At 42.4% G+C, this 27384-nt stretch overlaps 1 protein-coding gene across 1 annotated transcript in view; it reads right to left on the reverse strand.

The window, feature by feature from the left end:
- Window positions 1-27384, reverse strand: part of CUNH10orf90 (chromosome unknown C10orf90 homolog) — a 207920-nt gene that overhangs the window by 17622 nt on the left and 162914 nt on the right. Inside the window, 2 exon segments of the mRNA XM_051193214.1 lie at window positions 813-990; window positions 2891-3075. Of these exon segments, the coding sequence (XP_051049171.1) occupies window positions 813-990; window positions 2891-3075 (363 nt within the window).

The following is a 27384-nucleotide window of genomic DNA, read 5'->3' on the forward strand; positions in this document are numbered from 1 at the left end:
TCCCAGAGGACTTTTACTCAAAATCATACTCCTGATTTCACCTCCTGGGGGCCAAAACATTTTCCTAGGAAAAGAGACCTCATTCCTGTACTCACAGCAATAAACCAGAGGCTTCTCCAAGCCTCCTGATTTTAAGATTTGGGTTGGCAGGCCCTACGTAAGAATTCTGATGTTCCAGTCCTTGCCTTCATCTCTTGTTATTCTTGCTAGTTCAAGGGCCTGTTATGAGGTCCGTGAAGAAGCCTGAGATCAGTCTTGCTCACAGTGATGCTCTCAGCACCCCCCCCACACCCCTGTGCTGGGCCCAGAAAAGGTTCCTGTTAACTCCTTTGAGTGTGTCCTGCCTCTCAGGGTTGACTTGACCCTGGCCTCGAATTGCTGGGTAAGCTGGCCATTCTTCCTCTGAGCTCATAGCAGGAAGAGGTCTCAAGATGACAAATGTTGATGCAGACAAGCTGGAGTCAACTTCTCGCCCTGAGGTCTGTTTTGCAATCTATAAAGGGCAAAGGAGATCGCTTGCAAGCATCTGTTAGAAGCCAAGAATTTGAACTTGCTATCCTGGCTCCTACAGTGATGTGGCTCCTTTCCCAGCTAGAATGGTGAATTTGTGTCCCGAGTTATTTCTGCTGAGCTACATGCCCATATGTAACCTCTCAAAATGAGCTGGCTCCCAGAGAAGGCTTCAGGGTGCTGAGCTCTGCGCGTGCCAGTGGCATCATCTGAAATCATGATTTGAACCTTTGGTGAAGGCTTAAGGCCTGAGGATACCTGTCTCCACTCTATCCAGGCCTTCTGAGCCATCTGCAGCTTACCACTAAGAGGATGAGGGACGGTGAACTGCTTCTTGTGGGCACGGACAGGAAGTAGGCTCTGCTTCTGTCCCAGGTTTTCCTTTTGCTGGGCTTTCCTTTGCTGTACCATGTGCTTAAGCTTTTTCAGCCGTTCTTGTGAGCGAGAAATGAACTGAGGTCTACGGACTTCCAGTGCTTCCTAATTGGGACAAAAAGTTTTACTTTTTAAGAGAAGGGAGATCAGGAAACACACACACACACACACACACACACACATCCAGATATCCATCTGTCTTACTCAATGGGAGCCAATCAAGAAAACAATACTGGGTAGGCAAAAGCCACAAAGCAAATCCTTGTGATCATTTCCCCCTGTGACCATGTGTAAAGATGGCAAGAGCACATTGATGACAATCTTCTGGAGGTCAGTTCCAGCCAGCATCACAGAACCCACTGTGGCAGAACCAAGCAATAACTAGCATTGAAACCACTGGGTACCAATGGCCAACATCTTTCCATTTGTAGAATCATGCTGCCAATCACTACACCAAGGAGGGGCCTGCAATAAGACATTCCAAGAGACATGGGTGGGGCTAGAAGGCAGGTGCTAGAAATCTGCATACTCTTTTCTGCCGGGATTGGAGTCTTAGGAAGCACAGTCATTCTCCTGGCACAGAAAATGGCACAGAAAATGGTGCCTTTCCAAAGTCCTGTCTGTGGGTTACAGGACTCCTGGGTAGAAAGAGACAGAAGACTTTGCTATGCAGAGTGGTTCTGTGAGATTCACAGGACAGATCAGCATCCCCTGCATCTCCACAGTGGCCTTAATCCCTTTGATCTCCTTGCACAACACAACATGTGCAGAGCTGCCATGGCAGACACTGGGGATGTCATTTGTATCCATCCTCTTTGGGAATTCCCATATAGATTCTGCAGTGTCCATTGGTCAGATTAGAAAGCACGCCAGCAGCAGCCACACCCACTTCTCCCAGTAGGTCCTACTGGGTCTTCAAGGTCAACCAGAGCATCATGGTACCTCACAGATTGCCTTGTGCAAGAGTGAGTCCCACATGGCTATCTCCCTGCTAAGCTGTGGAGGCAGACACATGCTGTATCTCAGTAACTTTGTATCTTTCACAGGCACTGTCCCGGGTTTGCCTACAGCAGGTACCCAGCACAGGTTAGATGTGATCCTCCCTGCACACTGGGGGCTCAGGGAGGAGCACACCATGAGCTCCATCCATGTCATGCAGGTGCTCCTGGCAGCTGCACTGATAAAGGAGTCTCTCTGGCATTGTGAGCCATTGGCTACTGAGTAACTAACTCCCCAGTCACAAAATGTGCACAAAATGTCAAGTCTGGAGACAATGTCCCTGAGCATGCCCAAGTGTGGCTGCTGCTTTACTGTTCACCCACCTGAGAACATCTTAGAGGTTCAGGATTTGGAGGACAGCCTGGATTTTTTTTTTTTTTTTTTTGCAGGCTCATCAAGGCCCAGGGTTACAGCAGTGAGCCAATGGAATTTTCTTCACATTCAGGGAGAGGTATCCCCCATAGCAAGTGCCGTCCCCCAAAAGTACATCTGCCCATGCAGAATGCTAGTAGCAGCAATTTTCTGCTGCTACATAAAAATTATAATTAATTATAATATATATGTATAATATATGTATATGTAATATATATGTGTATCTGTATATATAATCTTTCATGTCTTTCAACCAATGGCTGCATGATTTGGGAAGTCCCCTGAAGCTTTCAAAGGCTGTGCATCCTCATCTGACTATGGGGTGTATAGAGGCTCTCATCTGATAGGGATCTTTTGAAAATCAAATGTGAAGTGACCCTTGCGACCTGTGGACACCCTTTCATAGCTATGGTCATGGTTGATAGTGCTAACAGTTCTCATTCTTACATTGCAGAGTCATATGTCATTGACTCCAGAAAGCAAACAGCGGAAGAGAGGTTAGAAAAGGTTAGGGAGGGGCCAGTGACAAAGGCAGGGGACTTGCAGTCTCAGGCAGAAGTGAGGTCAGGTGCATGGCACACTCCCCAGGAGAAACCTCCCCTGGATAGAGTCAAGCAGGATGGGGAAGCTTTACCTGCAAGGTCATGGAGCTTGCCAGCAGATGCGGAGGCTCAGAACTATCTTCCAATGGGTCAGAGCTCTGTGGTCCCTCTGCGGGTGTTGGAGAGGGCATTGCTGGTGAAGGCTCGGGTGTGGCAATGAGGTCCTTGTGCTTCTCAAATTCCTTTAGTTTTACAACCAAGTCACAGCATGTGTAATCTAGGAAAGCAGATTTACAATCCACTTAGAGGGCACCCAGCGGCTCCCCTGCCCAGCTCCCAGACACAGGAGGAAGACACACAAGGCAATTTAGAGAATAGAAACCACCAGTGAGTTGTTAACCAGCCTTGTTAAGCCCATGAGATCCTCATCACAGAGCTTCACAGCTGCCACAGTCACTGCAGCAGGCATCAGCCTGAGTCCATGACAGGCTAGTTAGGCCACGGAGGTGCCTCTTACCCTACAGTGTTCAGAATGCCTTTTCTCAAAATGAAAGGAGACCTTTCTAGACTGGATTTCATATTAAGTGTGTCCCTTGTAATTGTTACAGTTCGCTTGCTTCAACACAGCATATTAATCTGTCTTGTGTTTGCCACACTAATGATATAATGACCAGGGATGGTGTTCAATTATGTATCCCTCCCCTTAATTTTCCAGAGTCGGCCACTGGCTTCACATAAGTAATCAGGGGGTTTTTCTCTCAAAGCTGGCTGGGCCCTTTCCTGGGGCCATGTTTTAGTTTCCTTTTGTGGGAAGGGTCAGACTATGAGTGACCCCTTATCACTCCAGATGAGGCCATCTCTGGGCTACCTCCTGATAGAGCCTTGGTCTCAAATGCAAGGATAGGTCCTTCCATCACCTTAGCCCACCCTTCCCCTCTGACCCCCTTACTCTCCTCTGTACCTTCTCAGTCCCAGCCTCACCCTTGGCTCTTACGCTACCCCATTTCACATGATTCTCTGCCAATACCAAAGCACTTAACGCAGGTCATTCTTCCAGTCTTCAAGCGCATTCTCTTTTTTTTCCTGCAGAGGATTTCTTCACTGTCCCATTTTCTCCTTAGGCCTAACCAGTAGCTCAGGTCTAGCCACTAGCCAGCACTCTCTCTTCCAAAAGCAATCCCCTTCTCTACCACACTGTTCCCATGCCTCCTTGCGAACACTCTTCCCCAGCTCATAGAGAAACCAGGGTCTTTGCATCTTTCCCCTCCTTCATCCTCTCCTGGAAAGGATAACTCCGGGGCTAGTCCTGGCATGCTGCCTTCTCACTGCTTGTGGCATCTGTCTCCAGATCCAGCATGTCTCCACTGCTGTGGCTTCTCCCACTGTAGAGACCTCCTCTCTCCTCCCTGACTGGGTCTCCACCCCAGCCCCTCTCCCATCTGTCCACATACTGCTCACCTGGAATGCAAATCCCACTGAGATTCTTTTTCTTTCAAAGTCTCAGCCCTGCCTGCAGCCTAGACTGCAGTGGGTGGAGAGGCTCTTCCATCTTAAACCACCGGGACCTCAGAGAATCAGAAGCCCCTGGTTCTGGTGCTAGTCTCCTGGGCTGCTCATGGCTTTGTGGCCTTTCCCTCCCCACTCAAGTGTCTTTTCTCCAGTCTCATTTTAAACCTCTAATGACATTGACATCCAGCTTAGAATCACTGTGTACAGAGACACCTCTGCTCAGACCTCTCTGAGTGTAGGCCATCTTCAGGCTCCACACATTCACACCTAACAGTTACACTGCGCCTTCTGCACTGCAGGGAGAGTACTGGCCTCAGCACCCAGCTTACGACAGGTGTTTAATAATTGCCTCTGCAATCCATTGATGGTTAAAAACATAAGAGTCAAATCCCAGTCATGTTACTGTTACTTTTGCCAATTACCATAATCAGTTTAACTTTTGTCACCCCAAGACATATGATCCCGTATGGGCCCTTCTGTCTTGTTCCAAGTATTGTAAAAATATCTTCAGGGTGATGGGAAGTCCAGGGCCCATTCTCTGCCATGATCTTCTGTCTTTTCACATAGAACCGTCCACTACATGGTTTAGGAGTGGTCAGTAGCTTGACCTACAGGGACATACATGATGCCTATGTCCAACTTGGTTATTTCCTCTGAGTGAAATGGAGAGGTGATGCTTGCCTGTGTGCACTATGGGGTCCAAGTTGCTCATGTTAAGTGCTAGCTATATGTCAGGGGCTGTACCCCTTAGCTGTTATCCCTGTCAGCCAGTACTGGGAGCCTGGGTAGCGAGGAGGGCATGCTACCTTCAGGGCAACTGTACCAGCTCCCCAGACCTTTCAAGGCCCAGCCACAGAGTCAGCTGTGTCCCTGGGCAGCCTTCTGGGCCTTAACTGCAACTGGCACTGACATTGACACTGAGTGTGGTTGATCTGGGGGCCTCCTGATCTGTATAAAGCTGCCTTCTATCTGCTTGTGAGGTGTGTTTTGCCCATCATGTCTACTTGTTAGTCCTGCTCCTTCTGCCTTGCCGGCAGGTATCTCCATAAGGCCAGCATGTGTGAATCATTCCAGAAAGGCACTGAGCTATTGTCTTTATGTGTATCAAGAAAGAGTCTGGGGACCACCGCCCTTGCTCCTTACCTTTCTGGGACTCTTTTTCTATCTGAACAGTATCATCTTCCTGCAGTGAGGCACATGCAGCTTGTAAAGGGCAAAGAAATCCGGACAAGGGGACTCTGGGTGTCAGGAAGTACAGGTGCTGTCTCTCTTGGGGCTCAGAAAAGATGCGAGATTGACCATCATTGCTTGGCGGACTTGCCCCATCAGGAGGGACGTGTTTAATGGGCTTCTGTCCCACTGGAGGAGCAGGAAGAATCACTTGTGCTTCTCCTTGCTGCTCCTTGCTGTTTCCAGAAAATACTTTTCTTTCTATTAAAAATAAAATGAGAGTTGACTCAAAACATCGGATCCTGATGAGGCTGCCTCTTAGGTGCCTAATGACTGCCCCATTGCTCTTCTAGCTAGTGGGCTACAGCAGGGCTTTAGGGAACAGTAGGTAGTTGTTATAGCTGCATGATAGCAAACTTTACATGTGGTCAGCATCCTTGACTCTGAACTGGAGGTAAGAAGAAGCTCTATTTGTATACACCCTTTACCATGAATTTGGCTTCATTTGTATACACTGTTACCATGTATTTAGTTGCAAAGGGACTGTGCCCAGTAGTGTCCTTGAGAAGTCATATTATCTTTCCTATCACTCTCAGCAGAATAAGGGATGGAGCATCTTACACTTAGACTTGACCCACAGTACCTAAGTTCAGATCCCAGCTCTGCCACTTAAACTCACAGCTTCATCTATAAAAATCTAGGTGAGACGATAATACAATCAGTGAATACTAGACACTATTTATTTGCTCTATTATTGGGTCTTACAAATATAGAACTAGAATATATGCTATAGAATATATTTAATAACACTATTTATGTGTACCCAATAACATTATTTATATAAGCATCAACCATTAAAACAGGTAATAAGAAAATAATAATGCATAGAGCATCGGATACACACTAAGCATTGGTTTTTCCCTATTTTTACAGATATTAATGTCATGACATGTTATAGCAAGCACAGAGGTAGCAAGCAGAGCCTCATGCCTCCATCAAGCTCTGAGGAAAAGATGGATCTATAGATGTGTGGCACATGCCGTTTCTATAGCATAACATCCAGTTCCCCAGACACCTATGTCTACCAATCAGGGACCAGTGAAGGAAGGTATATGCATCTGTGCTTTGCAGCAGCTTAAAGACACAGGTGTTGTTGAGTGAATACATACTCACATTGCAACTGTATTGTTCAGCAAACAAAGCAAAATGAGGCACATTCGTAGCAAATGCTATTTTTGCAGAGGATATCTCTGGAGAGATAGGATGATGAGGGAAAGAGCAATGCAGGCCAGGAGTGAAATGGAAGAGGCACTGTCTCTCTCATGTCTGTTCAATAGGCTGGGATATTTTCAAAAAAGCTAAATTTTCACAATTTCCTGTAAGTTTTAAAAAGATGCCTGTTTTAGATAAAGTCATGACTGTTCTTGAGTTACCACCACCTTACATTGATGTCTCTAAAGGAAACAGCTCCATTGGAGGTGGGAGCAACCAATGTAAATGAGACGGGGCCCTTAAATGTTCACGTGTTGAGGCAGGGAAAAGTAGTGGGTATAACTAGTACAATGAAAGCTAGGAGAGCCACAACTCTGTTTTCTCAAGAGTGTCCTGCACAAGAAAGAGTGGACTCTTGATACTGCTCTGAGGATGTCACTGGTGACCTGTCAACGATGCCCCAGTTTCCATAACTTGCTTTCCCCTAAGTATCTGAGAACAGCTAATTGTAGGGGGAACTAGGCCATGCAGCCCAGTGTGAAAAGCAGCAGTATTGGGGCATAGAATGCCCCAAAATCACCTTCACGAATTTGGGGTCCAGCTCAGAGGAGCCTAGTTGGCAGCTTTTGATTCCTGTTCACAATGAGGGTGAACCTGTGTTCCAGATGCTTCTCAAACAAAACCCAGAGGAAATTCCTACTGGTCCCAGGCTGAAGTGTGGCAGCTACTAGACCTTGTTTTAGGAGTGCAGACATTCCCACATACAATAAAGCTGCATTTTGCTAAATTGTATAGAAACATGTTTGTAACCTTTACTCCAAAATCATCAACTATGTTTAATTATAAAATACTGTAGGCAGGATATGGCCTATAACAGTCAACCTTCCTACATGGCTTCCTTTCATTAGAAACTCTCAGAAAAAAATGTACAAAAAACAACTAATTATCAGGGATACAATCTCTGTCTGTCTGCTAACAAAGGTCATCTACATTTGAATCAATGTATTTACTTATAGATTTACAGAGTAAATAGGTCAATATTTCTACCCATTTAGTATCTGTCTTTTCCGAGCCTCTTTCTCTTTTTACTGCTGTTGTCTATCTGTCTAGATGTTCTAACATAATCAGTGTGAGTTGAATGCTTCATTTGTGACTCGAAGGGGTTACAACAATTCCAGAGAATAGAATACAAATTCTATATTGGGTAACTTATTGGTAACTGTGGATTTTATGGGTACCCTGCTGCTAGTGTCTCTTTTGTGAATTCTGAAACATGGCCTTGAAAGCCATGCCAGTGAGAAGGGCCCCTAAACATTTATGCATTGGGGCAGGGGGAAAAAACAATGGGTACCACTGGAATGCTAAAAGTTAGGCTGTTCACATTCTGTTTTCTCAAGTGTCTGCTATGTAAGAAAGAATGAACCCATGACATGGGCCTGCATAGGCAAGCATGGTCTTTTTGTCCCATATCCTGGGGAGGATGGGCTTCAGGTCCTTCAGTCATAGCCTGTATTCATTTTTTTCATAGTTGCAACTAAATACCTAGCAGAAACAACCTTTGGAAACACGAATTTAGTTTGTTTCACGGTTTGAGGGGCTAGATCCTCTCAAGGTGAGGAGGCATCATGCTGGGGCTGGTTTGGTGTTAGACCATGGGAATCTGTGAAGCAACTTCCTCATACTTCCCCTGACCAGGAATAGAGAGAACTCCAGCCAAAAGCCAAGCAACCTTTAACTCTCATGCCCAACTTCCTGACCCAGTGAGGCCTAATATCCCAAAGCTCCTACAGCCTTCCTAAATAGCGCCCCAACCTGGGGACCAACTGTTCTAACATATGAGCCTGTCTGGGGCATTTTATACCCACACCATGACACTCTCTGTCTGTCTAGATGTTCTAATATAATCAGTGTGAGTTAAATGCACACCATATATAAAGCCACTGTCATGCCACTGTGTCTATTATGCAAGCACTTCCAGAAAAGAGTTCAGCAGAGTGGCATGGCCAAAAATTCTGGGCAAGTTAGCATCATATTATGTCCTAAATATGCAGGGCTAACCCCAATGAGACAAGGCAGGGCTGCTGTGTGGTCAGGCATGCCAGCTAGTGGTTGTAAGGTTGGCAGAGGGTGCTATCCTATACTTCTGGCCCCTGCTCTACCCATGTTTAGCAGATAGAGTAGGGAACCTGGAAGTAAATCAGGGCTCTCAACAGGAGGAGCCTAGTGTAAATAGGATAAGAAGAACCTCAGCAATATGGTATCCAGATCTGCTGAGAAGGGACATATGTAGGCCAGTACAGAGCATTACAGCTTACACGGGTTCTTAGTAAGCAGGGTAACAAGGTGGGCATTTCTATGGATATTTTACTTCCAGTGGCCATAATGCACTACCATGCACATTGACTTAATAGAAAAAGTCACTTTCCCATTTCTTTCCCAGCATTCAGGAGATACACAGAACTTGGAGCTATAATGACTGAGGGGCTTTGGATCACAGCACACAGCAACAAAGTGCTTAGCAACTGCTTACAAAGATCCACACAACACTAGGACTCTGTCAGTCAGATGTCAAAGGCAGAACATGAAATCCAGAAAAGATGAACATGAGCCCATAAGGGACAGCTGCAAGAATAGTCCACAGTGCAGGTCAGGTCTGGCACACACTGATACATGAGCTAGATTAAACTATGTTAGGAGTGAGACTGGAAAAGAGGTTTCAGCTTTCTAAAACATTCATCTGGGTAGACATATTTGGGGCTCTAAGCACAGCTTCCCACTTCCTTAAAGCAGACTGTATAGATTCTTAATCTCCCAAAGAGACCCCTGTGAATGAAGCAGGCCTGTTTAAGTCTAACCCTTGAGTTTCCTCCATATATGCATCCAGTGGTCATGGACTCCCTCAAAAGCCAGACCATTGTTCAACTGCCTTCATCTTAGAAATACAGTAGTAGTAAAAGATGTCTCTGGGCCATTAGCACAAACATCACTTTCTAAAATCAACTTCAGGGATGTGTCTCAGAACATCCTAAAGGTCCTAATGCTATCTGCTGTTACTCCAAGTGGCCCCTGACTACCCTAGACTCTCAATTTCTGCTGCCTTTACACCTCCATGTGTGCTTTCACTGAAGCGATCTGGATCAATAAACCCCATAACCACAGCTTCTAACTGAGAACCAGGTGCTCGGCCCGATAGACACCCACTAGAAATGCAGATGCAGGTCCTGCACAGAAAACTCAAGCTTGCTCAGTGGGACTTTGCAGTCCCCTCTCTTGGTACCTGCATATGAGAGGATGCTGCTATAGAAGAGAAAGAGGGGCAGGCTTTTTCACAATGCATGCTAATGCCTCCAAGGAGGAAGGAAAATACAGGGAGAGTGGTGGCTAACTAAGTGCCTAACTTCCCCAGCAGGTATGTTTGCCTTATTCCTTTCCTTTATGTCTTCCATTACAATGCAAGGGGATTGAAGTACAGCAAAGTAGAGCTAGCCTGGCCACTGACAAACAAGGGGGAAATAAAACCCAGAATGAGCTCTTTCCACGGGCATGGCTGGTGGAGATTCCCTCTTTGTTCTGCCCCAGGCTTCATCCTTTGGCTGCAGGTTGAAGGGTCTCCTTGTGTGGAAATGGGTCTCCCTGTGGTAGTGCTGCACACCCACCCAGAGCAGACCTCTGTTTAAAATCAGACAATAATTGCTTCAGCATATTTCTGCTCAGTCTCTACAGAGCTTGCATGACATCCCAATGTAGATGGAGGGAAGGAAAAGGGCAAGGGGGCCGAGAGGAAATGGAATAAACAGCTCCCTCCTCCCTGAGAGGCAGGGGAGTCCTAAGCTACGTCACCTACAAGACCTTCAAGGTGATCCAAGCAGCAGAAGCAGAGTTGCTACCACTGGCCAGAGGACCAACCAAAGAGGAGAGCTGGCGTGGCCCAGTGGATAAAGTATTTGCCATGCAAGCGTGGGGACAAGAGTTAGGGTCTCCACAATCCATGTAAACTCTAGTGGGGTGTTGCAGTCAGCCTAAAATTCTAACATTTGGGAGGCAAAGATCGAGGAATCCCTGCAGCAAGCTGGATAGCTAGGTGGACTGGATTGAGAAGATCTTGGTTCAATTAGACAGCAACTGTCTTGTGAAAGTATTTCCCATATGCCCTAAGAAGGGAGGGATTTCTCTGTGAAAAAAAAAATTATACATATACATATAATCATGGGGGAAATCACTGAAAGGCCCCGCCTCACCCCAGCCAATGCTTAATATACAAGCCCGAAGAAGGGCAAAACATCACCAAAACTTTCCTCCTCCATGCTGGTTAGTGATGGGTGAGAGAGGAGGTCACCAACTCCTGGCTGTCTCAGATCAACTTGTTCTACCAGTAGTGAGAGGTCTGGGGAGCAGGCCCCTTTGTAACATGTGCTGTGCTCCATGGGACTTATGCTGTGTTCCTCTACCCGGCCTTGTTACTTGTACACTAGGGTAAGATCAGGTTTTTGAGGAAGGAAGATGGCTCATTGGTTTTCCTTGGGCCTTTAAACCCCAGGACATCATTTAGCCCAGAGCGTCTCTGGGGATAACATTTCCTGTGTTCTACACCTGGCTCTTCCCTGTTGCTGGAGCACTGAGTGACACTCTTATCATTCCTGACACACTCCGTGGGGGATCTGAGGTCTCAATATGGGAAGAGCACAGGCCCACTTTAAAAAGTGAGGTTTTTAGGCAGTAGGTCCTCAGGGCACGCTAGGGCTTGTTGACTTGTGAAAAACATGTGTAAATGGTCATTATTAATGCACATGTGAGTATCTGCATAACAGAGTTGGAACACAAGAAGTGTCTTTGGACTTTCTGGTCCCATTTCTGATGTTTTGTTTTGTTTTGTTTTGTTTAAATGCTCATTGGAGAAAGATTCAGAAAAATCCTGAAAAGAGCAGTTTATCACATAGTCACTCCTTGGAAACTACAAAATGACTACCTCTGTGTTTGTGAGCTGCCAGACATGGCATAAACTTACAGGTAAAGTGGTAATTTATAAAACACCCAGGAAGTCCCATGGAGCCCAGTATTTTATTCAGCCTGCTCACATACCTGTCTGCACACCCTCAATACTAGGACCCCAAATCTCTCAGGATGGTTGAGTTTGTAACATACTTCATTTCAGAGATGTAGAAAGTGATAGAAAGAACTTAGATTATGGGACCAGAGAACTAGTACCTATTCTCACCCTGGTTCTGCCGTCCATCAACTAAGTATCTAGGAACAAGCCACCCACCCATCCAGTCTCAAGTTCTTTAGTCATGTAACAATTCTATAACCTTACTGTGTGAAGTGTGATTTTTTTTTAAATCAGAAAGATACTATTAGTTAAGATTAGTATTAATAATTAAGACTGGAATATAAGAACCTTTAGTGACCAGCTATTAAAGGAAATCATTAGTGAATATCAGTTTCATTGTTCAATGAATTCTGACATTGCAGAATGACACCAATATGTCTGTCTTTGTTTCTAGAATAGCGCCTGCATGTCAGTAAGGCAAACCCAAACATCTTCCAGAACCTGCAAGCAACTGTGTGGGAGGGGGTCCAGCTGTACAGACCCCTTGGCTTCGGGCTTGTCCTCTGGACATGGCAGCTGTGCCACTGCGTCCATGTCACCAGAAACAGGGTGGGAGTGGGGTGGGGGAGGGGTAGAGTACCTAGAGGAGCCAAAGGCGACCAGAGACCCTTAAGTGTACTTGAAATGCAAAGTCAGTTCTAAAGTGAGGACAAGGGCCTCTGGTTCTTCCCTCCTGTGCAGACAGTGTCCTTTTGGTGGACACACTTTAATCCCCCTCACCTCTAAAATTCCCTGAACACTTTAGTCAGACACTCACACTAGACTGGGGAAAAGCAGCTATAGGGCCTATAGTGAGATTAGGGCCCAACTTTCCCTCTACACCCTGCCAGGAGCGATAGAGCAATTCAGCAATTCAAAGCCTAGTTGCATAAGACATTTGGACCTTTGGATCATAAGGCTGCAAGCCCTGAGGGAAGTGAGCCCCTGTACATGTGACTGGCCCTCCTGATGTGTCACTCCAGCACTGGGCTCAGACGCACTATCAAGATGGAATTACCAATTGCACTAATTTCTCAGCAAAATCCAGTCACTTGGGTAACTGTGGGGATCCCACAGTTTATTTTAGAATTGGGGAAGAACATACTTAGAGGCAAAGTTCCAAAAGGCACAAGACTCCTAACAGGTGCTGTTGAACCTTCCTGTCCAGATGTAGGGGCCAAAGGCAGGGTCAGAGAAAGGACCTCTGAAATCCCAAGCTTTGATCCAACCCACCTCATATGGAAGGCAGACTTGAACAGGACTACCCACTCAAGAACACAGCTCACCATGTCAAGGCTGCCCTCTGGCCACAGCCCGCTGCTATTTATACACTTGGGGATTAGCCTTTTTGTCCATGAAGATGCCTTTCTCCCATTAGTGCTAATGGCAGTCAGATGGCTGAACCAAAGCCATTTCATCTCCCAGATATTCTAAAAATACACTGCAGAGAAGGAAAACATATGCACTGCTTTTATTTGGGCTTGTAAAATCGCAAACAGAATGGAACTTGGGAGATCTAGTTCCTTCCTGGTAGTGACACCAGTGTGCTTACAGGTCTGTGTGAGTTTATAGGTGGGACAATGTATAAGGTGTGCTCAGGTGCCAGTATGCTACAAGTTGCTTTTTTCATTGCTGTGTCTGAAGTCCTGCTCAGAGGCAACTTAAAGGAGGAAGGACTTGGCTCACAGTTTGAGGGTAGAGTCCATCAGTGGGAAAGCATAACAATGGGCGTGGCTGCTTGCTCATTTTGAACACATCAGAAAGCAGGGACAGCGTTAGGGAAGCAGGCCTGTGAACCTCAAGACCCATCCCTAAGAGGACCCACTCTCTTCAGCTAGTTCTCACCTGCTAACCATTACATCCCCAATAGTACCGCCATCTGGGGACCAATTGTCCTCACACACTCAAACCTAAACCACCTGACAAACACACCTCATTTTTCTTGGATGACTGGAGTACTGGCATGTTCTGCCTGGTATGTTGACCGGGAATGATTCCTGCATGTTGACTCAGATGATGATCTGTGTTCCAGAAAAGTATAATGCTGAGAAAATTTCTAAAAAAGGGAATTGTATTTTCTTAGCGACTCTTACTTGTAACAGCAAGAACGAAAGGGAAATGTTAGTCAGATGTGAGAAAAATCACACTTAAAATACAAAAGACGCTTCTCAAGATACATACTGAAGGAAAAGGCTGTAACCAACTGCTAACAGAAGGCTAATTAAGTGCTAATCAAGTACTAATGTCACCGTTCGGCACACCTAAAGTCTCACTGAAAAGCAAGGCTTAAAATGAACGTCTGCAGTCGGCCCTAAAGAGGATGTCTTCTTGAGAGGTCAGGGGACCCTTTGGAAGAGTAAGAACTGGAAGGGATGGAGGACACCAAGAAAGCTAAACCCTCTAAATCCACCTACACAAAGCTCATAAGAACCACAGAGACTGAAGCAGTATGCACTGGGCCTGCTACTGGTCTGCACCAAGTCCTCTACTCTTATATTATGCCTAACAGTTCAGTGTTTTTGTGGGATTCCTGAGTGTGTGAACTGCTGGCTCTCTAATTCTTGTGACTTTTCTTGGGCTCTTTTCCTTCTGTTTGTCCTGTCCAACTTCGATGTGATAGGTTTTGTTTCATCTTATTATGTTTTATTATATATATAGTTTAAAGTAAATGAATGAATGAATGAATGAATGAATGAATGAAAACCAAGCCACTAGGGTAAAGACTAACAATGGAACTGTCATTTATACGAGCTAGGAGAGAGAAATAGGTTTTCTCAATGGAGTGACACTAGGAATATCAACTACTCCAGGACAGATCTTACATTCAGAAGTAGCTGACCAATAAATAATGAACTTCACAGGTGTGTGTGTGTGTGTGTGTGTGTGTGTGTGTGTGTGTGTTCTTTCATTGCACTTTGCTTTGTTTGTTTTTGCTTTTCTATTTGGGTGTCTTATTTTGTTTTCTTGGTTTGGGGAGGTTTTATCATATTGGGTTTTTGTCAGATTTTTGAGAAAGAACTTAAAGTTTGGTGGCTAAGGATGGGGAGAAGATCTGGAAGGACTTGAGGGAGGGGAAGAATATGATAAAATAGATTTCAATTTAGAGCCTTTTAAATAATAAAAATATAACAAAGGAAAAATATACACAACACAGGTTAAAACTATTATTTCACTAATATCCACAGAAGTTTTTTAAGTTTATGTGAATAAATTATATTTTTCCTAGATTCATTCCAAAATGACACTTAAATTTTCCTGCTTAGAAATTAGAATGTTCTACTTATAGGAGTATGTGAACTGGCTAACCCCCCAATTTATCCCATTGTGATAAACTCTTGTACTGAAATATAATTGCAAGTGTAAAAATATTTGGCCCTAACAAAACCACATTACCTTATAATTTTAATGTCAACTAGTTAGACTAATCTTCCCAAATATTACTGGTCCATTAAAAATAACATGACATAAATAAAAATAAACTTCTGGTCAGTCCTGTTTCCTACAGCATCATAAGTTTTGTATGTGGCAAGCTTGTGTTCTGTGTTCTATTGTTTCTGATGCCCTAATCTTTCATGTCACTCTTTGGGGTCCTTTTCCTGTTGTTTGAATTCCCAAGCAATTTGAATTTCTTAAGCACAATTTGCTTCAGTGCTTGGGCGACTTCAGGCATATCTTATCTCTGCCTGCTTATGGAAGTTGTCCCTAGGGACTAGAGACAGAGTGGTATGTTCAGCATCTCATCTGCTTAAAAATGGTGAAAAAAATCAATAAGATCATCCACAATCATCAAGTAGGCTTTATCCCAGAGATGCAGGGATGGTTCAACATACGTGAACCCATAAATATAATCCACCATACAAACAAACTTAAAAACAAAAACCACATGATCATCTCATTAGATGCAGAAAAGGCCTTTTGACAAAACCCAACATAATAAAAGTCCTGAAGAAACTAGGGATACAAGGGATATACCTCAACATAGTAAAGGTAGTTTATAGAAAGCCCATAGCCAACATGAACTTAAATGGAGAGAAACCAAAGCAATTCCGTAACAAGGTTTTCTACTCTCTCCTTCAATCTGCCTCAAGATCCAGTTCTATCACTCCTGAGTACATACCCAAATGCTTCATTCTGCCACAAAGACATTGCTCAACTATGGTTATTGCTGTTTTATCATAATAGCCAGAAACTGGAAATAATTCAGATGTCCCTCAACAGATAAATGGATAAAGAAAATGTGGTACATTTACACAATGGAATATTTCTCAGCCATTAACAAAACTACATCATGAAATTTGCAGGTAAATGGATGGAACTAGAAAAAAAAAAAATCCTGAGTGAGGTAACCAAGATCCACAAAAAACAAATATAGTATATATTCACTTACATACAGATGTTAGCTGTTAAATCAATTATAAGTTACAATCTGTAGAAGCACAGAGGTTAGGTGTAGATTAAGGGACCAGAAAGATTTTGTTAGGAAAGAGAAGTAAAAACATAATGATGTATGGAAGGAGCAGGACATGGAATAGGAGGATCAAGTTGGGAAGGGGAGTGGGGAAGGGGATGAGAGAGGGAATATGGGGAGAGACAACTAAACATTAAGATCTATTTGAGGAGTAGTAAGGAATTGGTAATATAGTAGAAGCTTTCTAAAATAAATACATTCTAAAATATATGCATGTAAAAAGGCAATCTAAATGAAATCACCAAATAATGGGGGAGACAGAGCCCTAACAGGACATCACTTGGCACTAAATGAAGCATCCAATTCCAGGATTGGATTACATCTGATTGAGTTGTTAGCCAAAGGGGTCCCATGGAAATCCCCAAACAACTGAGGCTGTTGCCAAGGCTACAGATTGCTCTCCACAAGCTGAGGGCAAGGCCCCAATGCTGAAGACAATATCTCAACAACTTACTGAACATGTAGATGGCGAGCAAGTGCCTGCACAGAACCTTAAACCCTATGTTCTTGGGTCTTTGGTACAAGGAGGTACTCTATACCCTACTGAGAGAAAGGTAAGCACCACATCAGCCACAAAGGCTTTGACCTACAGTGATGTCCTACCTGCAAGTTATGTCAGAGCAATGGTGGCACAAACCTGTGGGCACACCCAAGCAATATCTGATTTGACTTAAGGCCCACTCAACAAGATAAAACTCATTTCCAACACTGCTTGGGTGACCAAGAACCAGAGGCTAGATAGTTCAGGGACCTACAGTAAAGCCAAATACTATTGTTTTGAAAAAGGAAAAGAAAAAAATGACTCTCAGATTCCTAATGAGACCCTGCTATACTCATAGATGAGTGCCCTTCCCAGCTGTCACCAGAGAAGCTTCCTCTTGTAGCAGATGGGAACAAATACAGAGACCCACAGCCAGACATTATGCAAAGAGTGAGACATCTTGGAACACTCAGCCTTAAATGGAATGTCTATCAAATTCCTACACTTGGGAACCCCACAAAAGAGGAAGCAGAAACAATGTAGGAGCCAAAGGAGATACAGGACACCAGGAGAACAAAGCCCTCTAAATCCACACAAGCAAAGCGCTTATGAGCTCACAACATGCACAAGGCCTGCATGGACCTGCACCAGGTCCTCTGTGTATGAATTATAGCTTCCAGTTTATGTTTTTATGAGTGTGCAAACAAGTGGGTGTCTGATTCACGTGTCTTCTCTTGTCCTTCTGTTTGTCTTATCCAACTCTGATGTGATAGTTTGTGTTTTATCTTAAATTTTGTTGTATTTCTATTATTAACCCTTAGAAGTGTGTTTGTTTTCTAAAGAGAGACAGAAAGGGTGTGGATCTTGATGGGAGGAAGTGTGAGTAGGAGAGGGAAGGCAAGCTATAATCTATTTTCAATAAAAAGGAAAAAAAGGGTTGGGAACTTCAACAGGCTTGGTGGGGGGTGGGGAGAGCTTAATTTTAAGTCCCTTGTATCTGTGACATCAGGTACCCTTTTTGAAGTGCATATAATAGCATGAAGCATTTTAGAAATTCACACATTTAGAAACTCTCCCTTCCTCTAAAAGTAGACTTTCTAGAAAACGTTGCTGGCAGATAGTCATGCAACCCAAGAAAGTAGCTGGGTCAGAATGGGAATAATGTCTGAATGAAGTATGATAACCAAATAAATACTTTATTCATTATCTGTGTTGTGTGCACACATGTGTGCATGCGTGCAGAGGCCAGAGGCCAACCAGAGATCATCTTATTTTTTTTTTAATGTGCACATGTGTGTTTGGTTGCTTACATACACCCAAAGAGGGTATCCGGTTCCTAGAGAGTTGAAGTTCCAAGCAGTTTTGAATTACCCAATGTGGGTGATGGGAACTGAACTTCTGCAAGAGCAGCAAGTACTCTTAACTTCCCAGTCAATCTCTCCAGCCCCCTCCTTGGTTTTTTGTTTGTTTTTTCTTTTTTTGACACAATGTCCCTTACTGGGACCCAGGACTGGGGCTTGCAGATGCAGCCGGCAAGCTGGGAGCTCTGCCTGTCTCTGCCTCCCTAGTCCTGGAATGACAAGCACATGCCACCATGATTGGTTTAATTTTCACATGGGCACTAGAGATCAAAAACAGTTTCTCCTGGCCATGAGGCAGGCATGTCACTGGCTGAGCTGTCTCCCCAAGGTAAATAAGCCTATTTCAAAAGCCACACAGATAGGCGCATGTTTAGCAGGTTCTGAACCAGGCACACAGCTGGGATTTATGCAGCAGCAAACTGAAAGCATCTCCTGCTCAGCAGGTGGGGCTGGGAGAACTAAACTGCTCCAATTTGGCATTCCAGGCCTTACAAGTTTTCTGACTTGTACGCTAATTTCTTTGGTTGAAGAACTAATTCAAGTCAGCTGCAGAGACTCCAGGTCGTGAGCTTTGGTGTTTCATAATGTAATTAATGATTCACATCCAATTACATCATGTTAAAATCCTTTCTCAATCCTTTCTCTGCTAATCCAGGACCCAGGGCCTCCGGTGCAGAGTGGATGGATGCTCAGGAGGGAAGCAGAAAGCTCGTGTGCAAGCAGCAAGTGGAAAGCACAAGCATGATTTGGGATAGTGATTTGACATCATGGGATGCTTTTTTGTAAGGGAAGACTAGAAATGAAGGAATACAAGGGAATCAAATATTAACAGTCACCCTGTAAGCTTCAAGCCAGAAGGATGCAGGTATCATAACCTCTCCTCTACCCTGCAGGGGTCTTAGGGTGAGACCTGAAATTATCACTTGGTGTAATACATTCCCTCCCACCTCCTGTCCTGGCTCAATTCTAAACTACTTGTTCCTGTTTCAAAGTCATCAAGCCCCATGGGACCCAAGGACTTGTTCTGTTTGCTGCATTTTCATCAACTTTGTGTGGAGCTTCCACCCCCTGAGGTGTCTGTTTGCGATTCTTGTTGCAACTGGTTGCTGGTGTTAGGGGTGTTCTTTCTCTCCCTGTGTGCAGGGTGGGATGGAGAAAGCCACCCATTTCCTACTGTATCACCAAGTGAGGTAGCTCATTTGTAGTCTGTATTAACATAGAACTTTAGAATATGTTATTTTTGTGCCCCAGGTTTCTTCAAGCTTGTGTCAATTTCCTTTGAATACATCACTATTTTAAAATATCAAAACCACCTCAATTCCTAAAGTCAAAGAAACTAGACCAAATTAAGAGAAGTGTAAAATACCAGTTCAAGGCTGTTCAGGGGTCACTGTAGAAGGGCTCAGTTGGTACAGGCTAACTACCGTGGTCTCTGGGGTCATCAAAGAGCTGACACACTAAAGACTCATTTTCTAGGGGAGAAAATTTTACCGGTCAGGTGGCTGAAAGGGAGGCAATTTCCAAAGTAGAAAATATATGTAGCCAATAGACAGAAAACTCAATACTATTTATGATATGAAATTATATAAAAGATGCTGTTTGCCAATCAAATTAGCAAAACATAAACATATGTGTATATATATTCAATCATCTATGCATATATATATTCATATATATATATATATATGTGTATATATATATATATATATATATATATATATATTCAATTCCAGAGAAATTATAGGGAAACAAGTCCAAGGTCAGTACAGTGTCTTACCAAGTATTGGGATGTTCCAACTTGCCTTCTGAGTGTTTGTAACTGAACCAGATTAGCCTTGAGGTTATTCCTTAATTAAATTTGTTCAGGCACCACACTTTGAAGTACATTTCTAACCCTTAGCAAAAGCAACTGATAAAATCAAAAGTCTCAGCAATGCTCAAGCAATTTACCCCCAAATTCTCCAACCAGGAATGCGACTTAAGAACACAAGTAGAAATGTGGCCAAAGTTTCACAGACAGATATAATATTATTTTAAATCCTGAGAAAACAGGAATCAAGCTGAATTCCCAATATTATAGATATATTTATGGAGTATATATGGCTGTATCAGGTGAAAATTAGATAGCTGTGGAAATTTGAATGAGAAATGCCCCCCATAGTATCCTGTGTTTTAACACTTGGTCCCCAGTAGGTGGTGCTCTTTGGGAGGTTGTAAAACCCTTGGGGAATGGGGCCTCACTGGAGAAAGTATGTGAATGGAGATTTATAGTCTCATTCTACTTTCTGTTCTTCTGTGCTGCCGGCTTGCAGTTGAGGATGTTCAACTCTCAGCTACCTGTTATGGATACCACACTTGCCTCTTGCCATACTTCCCCTGCCATGATGGACTCTATCCCTCTGAGACTGTAAACCAAAATTAACTGTTTCTTCCATAAGTGGTTTGGTCATGGTATTTTATCATAGTAACAGAAAAGTAGCTAATATGCCTGCTATTTCACATGGTTACAGAAAACTTTGAATAGCAATGAAAGCATATTACCCTGATTTCCAGCTTCATAAAAATCTGAACATTAGAAAAGCCCTAACAACCAACAAAATATCTCTGAGACAGAGAACAGCCCTGGGTATAGACAGAGGACAGCCCTGGGTATAGCAGACAGAAGACAGCCCTGGGTATAGACAGAGGACAGCCCTAGGTATAGAAGACAGGGGACAACTCTGGATATAGACAGAGGACAGCCCTGGGTAGTAGTGTGTTCTCCCAAATCCACACGTTGAAACTCTAATCCCAGCCTGGAGATATTAAAGGGGAGTTTGCCCATATAAGCTGAACAAAGCACGGCAAACCGAATAGAGAGGAGCCCACCAGACCTCAACCATATACAAAGAACTGTGGGTGACTGAGGAAAGCTGGGAGTGGAGAGGTGGCCCTCCAGGGAAGAGCACAAAGTGGTTGTTCTGTGTCAAAAACAGCCCCCAAAACATACATACAAGTAACATTATAATAGACGGAATGGGTTATATTTAGGAAATAAATGTATATACAAATACATAATGTATATAATAACAACTGATGAAAAAGGAGACCATGAATTTGAAGGAGTGAAGGGGTATTTGGGAAGGTCTGGAGGGAAGAAAGGGAAGGGGAAAGTGTTGTAATTAAAGGACAATCTCAAAAACAAAACAAACAAACAAACAAAAACAAAAAAAAAGTCATGAGGGTGGAGGCTTCATGAATGGTATTAGAGCCCTTAAAAGAAGAGATCCTACTGATGTGAAGCTACAGTAAGAAATAAAAGTCTGTAACCAGAAAGGGGCCCTCGCCAGAACCAACCTTGCAGTCCTTGATCTTGCAAGGCCAGCTTCCAGAACTTTAGGTAGTGTCTGTTGTCTTTCCTACTCACTGCAGCAGCATGGACAGATTAAGATATACTATTCAAATCAATGTATATAAATGAAGAGACATACCGTGTTTATGTACAGGATAATTAATATTTAATACAATGACAAACTTACCTATTGAGATGATTTGTGTAGGGAGGTGTGTGGGTTTAGTGCTTGTGTGTAAGGGTATGCATATGTGTGGGTGCACTCACTCATGTAGATGACTGTGGAGGTCAGAGGTTGACTCAAGATGCTTCCTTGACTGCTTTTCTGCCATTTTTCCCCCATGTGGTGTGTGTGTGTGTGTGTGGAGAGGTGTAGGGACTGTCACCAATTTTGTTGCCCATCAGTTTGGCTAAACTGGCTGCATAGTGAGCCTTCAAGTCCACCTGTGTCAGTCTCCCAGCACTGGATTACTGGAGCATGCCATCACATCCAGACTTTTTGTGGATGCTGGGGATCTGAACTCAGGTCTTCATGTTAGTGAACTAAGCACCTTACCATTGAGCCATCTCCCCAGCTCCAGATTTAATTTTCTATTATAACTTAAAGAAACAGATGGCCGTTTTTACAAAATTCTAGTGAAAAAGGTAAATTAGTAAAACATTATTTCTTGCAACGTGGTAGAATGGGTACCCCAAGATGCAAACACTATGAAGGAACTAGGACCTTGGAAATATGCATAAATACATGCTTTAAATACAGTGCTCAGCTTTCAAGAAAACCGTGAAGGCTACTTCTGACTATCTATAGCCTGGAGTTTAAGGCCAAACAGAGGGAAGAGAAAAAAATCCAGGACTTGGATACTTTGACCAAACTCAACATAAAATGCCATGCCATTCATAAGCACAGGCTGGTTCCTGTCAGGGAGGGGCCAGAAACCACACAGCCTGCTTAGTATGAACATGCTGAACATTCACAGAAGATGAGTACCATGAGGTGACCATGGAGGTTCCCTCAGGAAATTATCCTCACCCCAGGAATTTCCAATGAACATATAATTACAATGTGTGTATTGCGTGCATGTACTCATGTGCGTGGGAGCATGTGTGTGTGTGTGTGTGTGTGTGTGTGTGTGTGTGTGCATAGTATGAACTGCTGACTTGGATTCACATATAACTGATATTAATAATAACATACAGGATAAAAATAAGTAATACGTTTAAAGATATATAAAAGAGATAATTAAAGTTATAAGTGTGAAACAAGAGTCTACAAAAACAGCCAGGCTGATTTCAAAAGAGGTAAAAGTCCTAGAAATGAAAAATACATTAAGTGGAATTTAAAAATTTATACAGGTTTGGAAACTGCTAAGAGTAAAATATAAAACTGTGATTTTACTGAACACAAAGTGTCAGAAGTAGACAATGTAAAAGACAGGTTAGAAGGTAACAACATAGGAGTCCATGGAAAACACATCTAATTAGAACCTAAAGAGCTACAACAGAGGAAATGGAGGAGGAAACAAACATCTGAGAAATTTTCACAGTACAACAACCATCAGGTCCATTAAACAAATCAGGAACATCAGCAAAAATGCAAAGATGGGGGAATAAAGACTGGGAGTCAGAGAGTAGGTAGAGAACACCAGGAGGACATGGCCCACATGGGCTCACAGAGACAGAAATGGCAAGCACAGAGCCTGCGTGGGTCTGCACCGGGTCCTCTGGGTGTGTGTTATGGCTGTTAGCTTGGTGTTTCTGCAGGACTCCTGACAGTGGGAGTGGATGTGTTTCTGACTCCTTTGTCAGCTCTTGAGACTCTTTCCCTCCCATTGGGTTGCCTCATCCAGCCTTTATGAAGACGTTTGCCTTATCTTATTGTATTTTGTTTTGTCCTGATTGGCTTTCATCTCTTGGAAGCCTGCTTTTTTCTGAGAACAAGTGGAGGAGGAGCAGATCTGGCGGGGAGGGGAATAAGGGGTAGTGGGGTAGGGGACAACAGGGAGGAGTAGAGGGAGGGGAAACTATGATTGAGTTGTATTGTATAAGAATCTTTTTTTTTTCAATAAAAAAGATAAATGAAAAAGAAGACACCTACAGTTAAATCCACCAAGAAGTATAATAAAGCACAGAGATATATTCAGTGTACCCCAGAGGAAAAGTGTAAAAATTATACCTACATTATAGCTGCCTTTTCCATAGCAATGGGTGAAGCCAAACAGACAAAAAATAAAGTCTTCAAGTACTAAGCAGAAATCACCATCTGCACAGGGTGGTAGTCCTCAACAAGTCTTTCAATATTTTGGATATTACACATCTTAGGACCCTCATCTTCCTTCAGCCTCATTCCAGTCTGAACCAGTTTAACATAAAGTTTCCCCATGCATGCTTCAGGAAGGTAAAAACGGATCTGACATGTACAATGGAAAGGAAGCAAAGATGATGGTAAACAGGGCACAGGCAGACACTGCAGAAAAATCATGTCAGTCTGTTAGCATCAGATGCAGAAGCAGATGGACCTGTTGGCAAGAGCTGTGCTGCATCTTCTGGATGGAAGTATACTACCCCACGATGCCATATTGTTGGGAAGATGAGTGAAAATACCCATTCATCTTTGACTTCTTTACAGTCATATGATACAATTTCCACGTGGTCACTAAAATAGTAGAAAATAAAATGAACAGAACAGAAAAGAAAAATAACACTCTTTAACAAGCATAGATAAAAAGCAGAATGAGAAACTAAATGATTTAATGTATGACCATGAAAGAGATAAAAGAGAGGTGAGAAACCTAGAAAACTTAATGTGACAGGTATATGGACACAAGTCAATAATTAAGAAAACTGTGAGTGTTCTCATCTTTCTGTTTAAATGTTTGAGAATGGCTCATAAAATGTTGAGAAAAAGGTACTGGACACAATTTTGCTCTCCATACATCTCATCATAAACACACAATTAAAATAAAATGATAGTCAAGAAAACCTATGTAGAAATACTTTGAATATCAAGTACCATAGAGATATATCATTTTGAGAAGTTGGGATTCTGAAACATTTGCAAATGCATATTCAGATTTCTTGGGAGATAATACTCAAGTCTAAACAGGAGATTCACCTATGTTTCACATATAAGTTATACACATAGCCAAAAGGTAATTTTAAACAGCATTTTAAATATTTTTTCACACAAAGATTTCACAGTGAAGGATTTTCCTCTTGTGTTGTATCAATGTTCAAGTATATTTAGGCTGTGGAACATTTTAGAATTTGGATTAGAGACGCTCAACCAAGTAGAAAACTGGCAAATACAAAATATCAATAGAATAAAATCATGGATCTGGGGGGAAATAAAAATAATAGAGTAGAAAATGTCTTGGTAGACTGATAGAAAGGAAAGATAAACTATTATTATGTGAGATGAACCAAGGACATCACTGGAGACCAATACTATGAAGAGCTTTATGTGATTTACACAAATGACTTAGATGAAATGGCAGGTTCTCTCAAGACACAAGTTCCCAAAACAGGCTTATGAAGTAGAACACCTGGCTAATAAAGAGAAAGTCTGATGGAGGAAATGCCCCCATCTGATTTGCAAGGAAGACTATAGTTCATTTCCATGATTGGTGATTGATATGGAAGGGCCCAGCTCAGTGTGGTGGTACCATCCCTGGGCTGATGGTCTTGGATGCTATAAGAAGACATGCTGAGCAGGCCATGAGGAGCAAGCCAATAAACAACATTCCTCCGTGGATACTGATCCAGTTCCTGCCTTGATTTTTTTTCCCTGACTTCCTTGGATGATGGGCTTAAGCTGTGAGATGAAATAGATCTTTCATCTCCAAGTTGCTTAGGGTCATGATATTTTATCACATCAACAGAAACATAAGACACAATGCAAGTGAAGAAAAATAAACTGAATTTGTAATGAAAAGCTACCCTCAAACTGAAGTTCAGGCCAAGAGAGCTTCTCTGGTGAGTCTAATCCAGCATTCAGAGCCAGAGAAGGAGAGAATAGCCTCCAATTCATTTTCTAAAAGCTGGTGTTTCCATGATACTTGATCCAGAAATACCTCATAAGCAAACACACTAGTATCTCACAAAATACATCCCCAAATGTTAGCAAATGTAATTTAGCAATATTGTTTTTTATGATGTAATATATCATGATAAAATAGCAATCCCAAGTTAGCACAAAAGTCAATGTAGTTCCTCAGGTTTATAAAACAAAGAAGAATTGTTAATCATTGTTATTCAAATAAAAGAATAAAAACCTATGAATACTCAAATGTCCAGGCAAAACAAGAGTTCTTATCAAATTAGTAATAGGGGATGAAAAAAATAGACTGAATAAAAACTGGACAAGGAATTTGAATAGTCATTTCTCCAAACATCTACAAATGGTCAACAGGCACACACACACAAAATATTCAACCACTAGAGAATCATTAGGGAACTGTAAATCAAAAATCACAATGAGACAGCACTTTGTACAAATTAGGATAGATATTTAGAGTAAACACAGAACAAGTATGGTGAGAGTGTACAGAAATGAGGACCTTTGAGCTTTGCCAGCAGTAAAGTCAAGTAGTGCAGTTGCCACGGAAACAGTGTGACAGCTCTTCAAAACTTACAAATAGAATTGGCATATAATTCAGCAATTTCCCTTATTGGTACATACCTCTAACATATCTTCAAACAGTGAAAGTAAGACATCCAACAAGTATTTGTATGCTCATGTTCATGGGAGCATTAATCAAAATACTCTAAAGATAAACATAATCCAAGGATCCATCATAACATGGGTGGACACAATAGGGCATATTACTCTGCCTCAACAAAGAAGGAGACTGCTAGATGTTACACTATGGATACAACTCAGATACTGTTCAAAGGTAAAATGAATCACTTGCAAAACACTCATCTGAGGTCTCCAGAGCAGTTAATTCAGAGACAGAAGGCAGATTCTGGTTACCAAGGGATGAAGTGTCAGTTTTAATGGAGAAAGATTTTATTTATAAGATGAACAAAATTCTTGAGATGGGTGTGGTGACAGTTGCCAAACATCAATTTGCTTAATGCTATGGAACTGCTCACTTAAAAACTAGTAAAATTTCTCACAAAAAAGGGGGGAAATATAAATGGTCTTTTATAAGGCTGGAATCGATATTTTAAAAGCCCTTACACTTAACAGGGAATAAAACAAAGATGTTGTCTCTTAGTACCTCTCCTTACTGGCAATGGTGCCTAGTGCAATAAGGCAAGAAAAACAAAGTCATGTGTGGAAGATGGCATTCTGTAGCCTTTCCCCATCTCCTATATTCTTTTCACTCTCCATTTTGCAACAGCATTTGCAACATTTTGCCTGAGCTTTAGAAGAGTAGAACAAATAAATGTCTTGTTTAGAGCTAGGCTGGCATGTATGAAACTGAAACTGTCAAGGAGCAAGTATATTTAATAGAAGAATGTGGGAAATTCTTACATTAAGAGCTTTTAAGAGAAACAGCATTAAAAATCATTTTATAATAATTAACTATGTATGTATTGAGTAATGGTTTAAAAAATTGATATAATTAATTAGGAGTAAGCATTCAGAATATGAAGGAAGGATCTATTTTATTTACACTGAAACATTATAAAACACTGGTGAAAGATAGTAAGGAAAAATGCAAGGAAACCACACCCTATATAATGGAAGACCAAAGATTTCTTCCATTAATATGGATATGAATATGATCCACAGGTCTGAGGGTGGTAAAACACTATCAAAGATTGTTTTGGAGGTGACAAATATTTAGTGTCTCTGTGTCATTGCTTTTAACTGTATCCAAAGTCCTGTGTCTTAAAAAAAAAGTTCTGTGCTTTTCATTTCTAGAAGGATGTTTTAGCTTCTGAAATCAGTCTGGATATTCTTATATTCTCTTGTCCTTCACTCATAATTTTACTTATCCATTTTATATGCCTTTAAATA

This window comes from Phodopus roborovskii, unplaced genomic scaffold, assembly GCF_943737965.1.
Source record: "Phodopus roborovskii unplaced genomic scaffold, PHOROB, whole genome shotgun sequence".
Classification (NCBI taxonomy): domain Eukaryota; kingdom Metazoa; phylum Chordata; class Mammalia; order Rodentia; family Cricetidae; genus Phodopus; species Phodopus roborovskii.